Source organism: Tetrao urogallus (assembly GCF_951394365.1).
Source record: "Tetrao urogallus genome assembly, chromosome: 16".
NCBI classification, from domain to species: Eukaryota; Metazoa; Chordata; class Aves; order Galliformes; family Phasianidae; genus Tetrao; species Tetrao urogallus.
The window spans coordinates 1,264,638-1,273,066 of record NC_136829.1 but is presented as its reverse complement, the minus strand read 5'-3'; the positions used below and the strand labels follow the sequence as shown (position 1 = coordinate 1,273,066).

At 46.8% G+C, this 8,429-nt stretch overlaps 1 protein-coding gene across 1 annotated transcript in view; it reads left to right on the top strand.

Moving 5' to 3' along the window:
• Nucleotides 1-268: 268 nt before the first annotated feature.
• CEP250 (centrosomal protein 250) overlaps nt 269-8,429 on the top strand; it is a gene marked incomplete at both ends in the record, with an annotated part of 32,794 nt that continues 24,633 nt past the window's right edge. Inside the window, 9 exon segments of the mRNA XM_079543363.1 lie at nt 269-379; nt 2,130-2,198; nt 2,797-2,879; nt 4,076-4,241; nt 4,862-4,968; nt 5,650-5,877; nt 6,392-6,488; nt 6,982-7,080; nt 8,068-8,229. Of these exon segments, the coding sequence (XP_079399489.1) occupies nt 269-379; nt 2,130-2,198; nt 2,797-2,879; nt 4,076-4,241; nt 4,862-4,968; nt 5,650-5,877; nt 6,392-6,488; nt 6,982-7,080; nt 8,068-8,229 (1,122 nt within the window).

The window sequence follows — 8,429 nt, the reverse complement described above, 5'->3', positions numbered from 1 at the left end:
TTTATCAGAGAGCTCAGAGTGTCCTGGTAAATTATTCGGATACCGCCAACATACGCAGCCCCCAGGCAGCCGTGGCACAGCATGGAGCCGCCCGCATCGAGCACCCGGCAGCGGCAGCGGCAGCGGCAGCGGCAGCGGCAGCGGCAGCGGCAGCGGCAGCGGCAGCGGCAGCGGCCCCGTCGCGGCACGGCGCCCTTCCCGCCGCCCAACGGCCGGCCTATCGCCGCGCTGCGGAGCTCGGCGGGCGGGGCGGGGCCGGGCGCGGGGCATGGCGGCGAGGGAGGCGGCGCGGGGCCGGGCCTGCCCGCGGCGGCGGCCGCACGGAGAGGAGGAGGCGCAGCAGCAGCGAGCGGTGCTGGTGCGGAAGCTGCGGGAGAAGGTGAGGGGAGGGCGGGAGGAGGCGCGGCCGGGCGCGGGGCCCGGAGAGAGGCCCGGGGAGCGGCCCGGCCCCTCCCGCTGCCCGCAGCGCCCCGCGTCGGTCCGGGCGCGGCCGGAAGGGGAAAAGCTGTGCGGGCGGCGCGGGGCCCGAGCGCCGTGCGGCGAGTAAGGGCTGCGCGGCGGGCCGGGGGAGTTTTTCCCCTTTGGAAGTCGCCGTTCGGGGGGCGTAGCGGAAACTCTTGTCCCGTTTGAGCGCGGGAGGCAGCGTGGCTTTTTTTCCGAATGGGGAGCTGCTCGCGCGCTGAGCGGGCGTTAATTAACGCTGCTGGAAGTGTCTGTGCAGGGCAGGTGCGAGAGCAGAGAGACGCTAAAGGCACGTCTCCTCCTGCAGGCCGTGCGGAGCTCCGTTCGTTCCCTTCGGGCTCTGCCAGCTGATTTTCCACTTATTTTGGTATTCCCGAAGCACTGCTGCTTGTGCCCGGCCAGCAGCTGTGCGCAGACCTGTCTGCCCCGAGTCCCTCCCGTTCAGGCATTCTCACCATATCGGAGCTTTCCCCTCCCTTTTGTTTTTACTGTTTGCGTCTTACTTGGCTGCGTTGCAAGAAACTCTTGTTTTCTTGTTGATTTTCCTGAGTAGGATACTGGTGCTACAAGGAGTATTAATTGATGGCAAGCTGGATGTGAGGCCAACAGTGTGCCCTCATGGCTCAGAAAGCCAGCCAGATCCTGGGTGCATCCAAAACAGTGGGGCGAGGGAGGGGATCCTACTCCTCTGTGCTGCACTGCGAGACCCCACCTGGAGCACTGCGTCCACACGTGGACCTCAGCACAGCAGAGACATAGACCTGTTGGTAGGCGTCCAGAGGAAGGCCACAGCAATGATCTGAGGGACGGAACACCCCCCCCTACAAGGGCAGGCTGAGAGCTGGGGCTGAGCAGCCTGGAGAGGAGAAGGCTCTGGGGAGAGCTTTTAGTATTCAAAGGGGCCGTAAGGAAGAAGGGGACAGGCTCTTTAACAGGGTCTGTTGTGATAGGACAAGGGGAAATGGTTTCAAACGAAAAGAAGGGAGATTTAGGCTGATGTAAGGAAGAAGTTTTTTGCAGTTAGAGTGGTGAGGCACTGGAACAGGTTGCTCAGAGATGTGATGGTTGCCCCCTCCTTGGATATATTTGATGTCAGGCTGGCTGGGGCTCTGAGCAGCCTGACCTAGCAGCAGGTGTCCCCGTTCAATACGGGGGGGTTTGATGAGATGACCTTTAAAGATCCCTTCCAACTCAAACAATTCTGTGATTCACAGTAAGCTTACTGTTACTGAGGCATACTGAACCACTTGGTAAGTTTTCTTTTCCAGGCTCGTAATGAAACATGATTTAAGAAGGATTTGTCATTGAATTTTGGTGTTGGCCCACTTTCTGGATTTAATATGGTTTGCTGAGATTTGAATGGGGTAATCTTCAGTCTGACAGATACAGTTGGCCTGGCATGGCATCTGTGTCTGTCTCATTGTTCTGCATGTCATCACTGTCTCAGGATGAGCAGTTAGCACTATGCACAACATAAACCCTTTCTCACTTTCTTTAGTATTAGATAAAGTGAAGCTTCCATGTATGATAATGACTTCTTTCCATGTCAGTAGTGCTGTGAAAAGTGCTGGGCTCCCTCTGTAAAGGCTTAGAGAAAGGCTAACGCAGGGGGAGCTGAGTCTGTTAGAAGCTTCATTTCCCTCATCCTAATTCTGTTTCCATCTCAGCTGCTGCAGTATCGGAGCTGGTGTCGTGAGCTGGAGCAGCGACTTGAAGCAGGAGGGGTGAGTGTGCAGGTATGTGGCATTTGTTAACTCAGATTAAAGGCTCCTCAAAGCAATAAAAACCTTGTTTTCCTGATGTGAAGGTTCAAAGAAGTACTTCAGTATTTTGCCTTTCAGTATTTTGTATTTTGTCCAGTAGCCATTCATAGAGCAGCCTTTAGTCCTGGAAATGCCAGACCAGAAAACCTTATCAAGAAGAACGTTAACTCTATGAAGGAGTGTTTTGTTGCTGGAGTAATGCTTATGCTGGCTCTCAGGAGAGGGCTATACTGCTTCTTACATGATGGCTGTCTGAATAAGGATTGAAACACAGCATCTTAGAAGGCAATGTAAACCCAGGAAACAAAGAGTAGGGGAGGATGTATTCCCAAGCTTCAAGTCTAAGTGAGCACTCTTGGTTGTGAGCTGAAGATACCCAGCTGTGAGAGTGGGAATCTGAGGAGAGCTACTGACATGGGGTGGTACTCTACTCTTCCCTTCCTCCCTGTAGTCGTGATGCCTGGAAGAAGTCATGAGCTCCTAAGATACCAAACAGATGAAGGGGAAAGCAGTGGATGATAATAGCAGTGAAGGGAACACAAGAATTTGATTAAACCTTTCCTTTCTTAAGGGATCCCTTTCAGACAGATGGGAAACCGCTGAACACCATGCCCTGGAGAAGGCTCTCCTCCGGTTAGAAGAAGAGCAGCAAAGGTAAAAGGAAAGAGCAGTACCTCATTCTTGGCGTCCTGGATCCTTGTGGAAGTGAGATAAAGCCTCTTAAGTCCTACCTCATCTTCTCAAGGGAAGCAGCTGGACAGTCCGTTTTGAAAGGAGGAAGGTCCACAGTCTGTATCTTTGGAGTGAGGGTTGGTTGTATGACCTCCAAAGGTCCCTCTCCACCCTAAATTTTTCTATGATTCAGTAGATGAGGTATGCTCTGCTTTACATTGGGAATCAAACCATAACATCCTACAGATTTCATAGAGCAGGTGTTTTCCTATTTAGTTTGGAGTTTTGTTTTATCTGACAAGCATTTGGCACCACAGAAATCTTCTGTGATATGCTTCTCTTTCTCCTTCAGTCACAAAGATAAATTGTGTGTAGTATAAAATATGTGTGTGCTGTGTTGCCTAAGTTGCAGAGTAAGGTGGAGGAAGCACAACTCCTACTTTTGTCCAAAAACTGAGCTCTGTGCTTGTTCACTGGACAGTTGTTCTTCCAGTTTTGTTCATGAAAAATTTCCTGAGGGAGACACTAGGCTGTGGCCCCACAGTAATTGGCCTGCAGTGCTTTATGCTCCTTACAATGAGCATGGTTTAAAGCCTTCTTGAGGGCTGCGGATACACTGCACTGAACTCACTGAACTGAATAAAAGTTCAATTTTTAGTCCAGAGCTTCATTTAAAGCTGTTTTGCACACGTGTATGGCCTTGGTTTTGTGGCATGCAGTTTGCTGGATCAACAAAGTGGAGTTTTTACTGCAGGCCCTACTGTATTGGGCAAGAACAGAGAGAGGCTTAAAAAGAAGTGGGCAAAAGTAGGAACAGTATTGCAAGGGAAAGGATGTGGAAGCAGAGATAACAGTGGTGGTATGAAGGCAGTCAGGACAGTGGTGCATTCAGCAGGATCTTGTCCACTTCATTGTCATGACAAGTGACCAGCCGGAGCATAGGGAAGGCAAGAGCTTAACCTGTGAGGAAGGGGAGACTGACACTGTAAATGGAAATGAGGGCTTAATGCAAGAAAAAACAAATGGGTTTGCCATAGCAGAGACATCTTTGTTATTCCTAGAAAGCACTGATACTGTTTCCTTGAAAAGAAAGTCATTGTTTATGGAACTGGAAAAGCACAGGCGTGCTACCTGTAGTAGTCATTCAGTCAGCTCATTGCTATTTCTCCCTTTCCAAGGTGTGAGAACCTGGCAAAAGTGAACACCCTCCTGCGGGAACACCTAGATAAAGCAAATGAGGTGAATTTAGCCCTTAAAGAAGATGTTGGAAAACTGACAGCAGATTGGATGAGGGCCCGAGAGGAGCTGGATTTGAAGGAGAGTGAATGGCGCAGTGAGCGTGAGGTAAGGATAGGCTGTAGGAATGCCAATGTAGTGCCAGACTCAAATGAGAATATGGTTGTGGTTAGCAGAATGCAACTGTGGGATGGAGGGCTGTCAGCAGAGGTGGTGGTGGAAGATACTCGCCGGCTGCAATGATACTGCAGCCTTAAAGGCAAGGACTTGCTGTTGCTGTACACTGTAGGCCAGTCACACGTGGACTCTTCTTTTCATTTATGTATTTATTTTACACTTCTGAAATCTCAGCTGTGAAGAACAGAGAGGTCTGTATGTTTTTGGGTTCAAAAGAGGGTCAAGACAAGCATCCCTTAACAGCAGCCTTTGGCAAGCAAATGAAGGAGTTTTTGTTCTTCCTTTGCCAAGAATGTTAGGTATCTCTGCAGAACAAGATAAGGAATCCTGATCAGTGTGCTTTGTTGATAGCCACTGCATCAGGAGAGGTGGGAACATCTTTGAATTCAGCTAGCTGGTTTACTGAGGATGTTTGCCTTTTCAGTCCTTGATGCTTCTGTGGGAGTTATTAAATGTGTTCTAATGATGATGGCTGTACACTCGGATCTAGAAAGATTGTGCAGTGACAGGGAAGGCTGAGTTGCTGTTCCTTTTTGTCTTTGTGTATTTAGTTTCATGACAGCTACTTAAGGGGTGAACATAACCGTCTTCTGAGCCTCTGGCGGCAGGTGCTGACCTTCCGCCGTCATTTCCTGGAAATGAAGACTGCCACTGACAGGTGAGGAGAAATTAAGAACAGATATCCTGGAGAGCACAATGTAGCTTCTCTTCTGTTCACACCTGCTTTTTGTACTGTGATCTTCCTTCAGTTACAGCTAATAATACGTTTCTCCTTTGGTAACTTAAAGTAATTCCATAAAGCGTGCTTTGGACCTGTTGCCACCTGTGTGACCAGGGCTGTTGGATTTGAGGATCTCTTGAGGTCTCTTCTAACACCTGTGATTCTGTGTTTCAAGGATTTTCTTATAGTACCTTCCTGAAGCATTTATTATGGGCATATTTTCATATGCCTCTTAGCAGTCCAGTTGGTGATGGTCACTTAATGATGAGATGCTAGTTATTGTGGATCTTAGTGAAGTTTCTTATATATATTAATGATAATTACAGTATTTTTAATAAGATGCTACAAGAGCAGCAATTTATAAGAGTGATTAGAAGTTCTTGAAGCCTTCCTACTATGGTATGCATTTATTCTGAGGAGAAAATAAACACAAATTAACAAAATAAACAAATAAACAAAAATTCCACAGCTCTATAGATATTCATCTGACCTTCTGAGATTAGCATATGATTTGTCCCTAACAAAGGTACAGTCTGTTGCCCGATTTTGTACTAGAAAAGTGTTCTGACTGCTAAAAATTACACTGTGAACATTAGTTTTTTCTTTATTCTTCCTCAGAGATTTGTCAGAGCTGAAGGCAGAGCAAATGAGACTCTCTGGATCCATACTTGTGAGCTGCTTCCGTCTGAACTCTGGCCTACAGCGCTGGGAGTCTGTCACTTTGGGTAGGCCCGTCCCAAAGGATCAAGCACAGCAACAAGTGGAAAGGGAAATAGACCAGAAGGCTTTGGAAGTGATGTGCTCTCAAGTCAATGGGGACCAGGAGAAGAAAGAGCTTCAAGATAGGTTAATATACCTGAGACTTTATTTTTGTTCCTGACGTCTTCTGTGAGTGCTGATCCATGCTCAGAACACACCTGTTTGTTACATATTCGCATAACCTCGTTTATGCCCAGTGTAAAAGTTCTGGTGGAAGCTCTTCTGAGGAGGAAGACAGGAAGAAAGATTGTATATTGTAATCTAATCGCTATTACTGATTCTTACTGAGAAATTCAGAGTAGTATAAAGCTTTTTTGCTGTCCAGGGCTGTGCTCAAGCATATGGGAGGAGTTTGCACAGGATTGTTGTAAGCAATATGGTACCTCTGTACTGATATTTCCTTGGAAGACTGAGTGCAGAGTCCTTTGGGCCGAGCAGTGCCTTTCTGCAATGCACAGCATGTTAGCATGTAGAGATCAAGGCTTTCTTTGCTGTGTTTTCTGGGCTGAACCTTTTCTGCTGTGCTTTGGGGAGCTGCTTATCTTTTTTAACATGTGGTGTGCGATGCTTTTGGAATGGCATGTGGACCTTTTCTTCTCAGGGTGATGGAGCTCTCAGCCTTGCTTGTACAGTCTCAGAAGCAAAATGAGGAGAAAGAGAAGACCGTGAAAACACTTAACGACACTTTGGAGATGCTAGTATGTTTTACCTTTATCTGAGAAGTGGCCCAGTGTCTGCTTGGTTTGAGTAATTTGTTCTTTAGCCTTAGCATAGAGAGGTGTGGCTTCCTCAAGAGGAAGAATAGTTAGGATGTGAACTATGGGGAAAAATCAGGAACATCACCAAGATAACTGTTGTGTGTTTGGCACGCGTGGGGTCCATCCAGGTGCAGGCAATGGCAGGAGAGCTGTAGACATTTTGGGTGTCTTAAGGGGTTTCCATCCATGCAATTTTGCTTCAGACTTTAAGTTTGTAGTGGTCAAAATGTCTTGGAATTGACAGCTTAACTGTCTGTGAAAGCAAATTGCTGCTCTTTCTCTTCTTAGTTTTAGCAAAGAAGAAATTGAATACTAAGGAAAGTTATATACTTGAAGCTCTAGGGCTTGTCAGCATGACAGTGCTGATGAAGATGCAAATGCTTCAGAGGGGAGCAGCTCTTCCTTCTCCACTCTTTCCTTATTCTATTCTCAGGAAGCAAGTCGGCTAGAGGTAGAATACGAAGCTTCATTAACTAAAAATGCCAAAGAAGAGAATCTTGCCCTTCAGAAGCTAATCAGAGAGATAACTGAGGTGAGTACATTTTTGAGTTCACATCCTTACAGATTTGATTTTGAAGTACTTGATGAAGGAAAGAGAGAAGCACAGGGAATAAAATCACGTGTTTTGCACTGCTCCTGGCCGTTTAATTTTTATGTCGTTTTCCTGACATGAAACCTATTACAACTTCACCGTAAGCTCTCCTGTGACTCTTCACCTGAGCCCCTAGGAGTTTCAATAGCTTTGCCTGCACTGTCATGTTAAGGTCTCTCTCGAACTGTGCTTTCTTAGTTGGCTACTTGACATTTCTACTCCAGTGTTGCTTGGAGGCTTCCCAAACCCTCCGTGAGCAATAACCATGTTGTTCTTCAGATTTTTGTGAAAGGTCACTGACTCAATCAATGCATTTGCCAGCTTTGCTACTTCACTCTGTCTTCACTGACCATTATCATCACAGAATCTTAACTGTTCCAACTGGTTAGTGGTAGGTTTAACTTACTCCAAATCTTCACTCCGTACAGGAGGTTTAATCATCAGATCTTTTACACTGCCTCACACAAAGTCAGTTCTTATTTAATCATTTTTTCCTTTTTTGCTTCTGCTCAGAGCAATTATAAACATTAGCTATTTCATTACTGTTTTCCAGTATTCATCAGCTGCCTTCTTCTCTGAGCAGTGTTAATGGTTCTTTTCATTGCTGTTTCCAGTGTTGATTTGGTGCTTGTATATGTGGCTTTGAGAAGCCAAAAGAGAACCAAATAATTCCTGAGAGTTTCAAGAAACTAAGCATTCAAGCAGCTTCTATCCACTTCATATTGGTTTCTTCTCTTCTTGTTTATAGTAGCTCTGCTTAGAAGTCCCTGCAGTACTTGTGGTCAGGACAAAACTTATTTAATCTCTGAAGGAATGAGTGAATTAAGTCTTTAACAACTCTAGGGTGAAGTGGGGGAAAACGGAGAAATAGATGAAGGAAAACAAAATAGTATGAGCAAAGAATAACAGCTTGATATGGACTTTCAGGTGGTGTTAGATGACAGTGACAGCACAGTCAGCATTGTCCATACTGACAGTTCCCAGCGTCCAGAGTCTAGCAACGTCCTCTCTTGTCTGAGCTCCCTTGATGCAGAGCAAGCCTTTGTGTTGGTTCAGGAAACACTGGCAAGGAGGCAAAGAGCAACACAGGTGAGAATTCCTGATAGCCTTCACCACTGGCCACAGTCACTAATGCCTCACCTGGCTTCAGACCTTTTCATTTGCTTACCAGTTTCTTTCTAGCCATCATCCCACTCTTGCTCTGTATGGCCTTGCCAGTCTCACCAACAGTGTGTTCTGCTGCTTTTCTCTCCTGATCTCCTTCCCCTCATCACAGCTTTTGCTTTCAG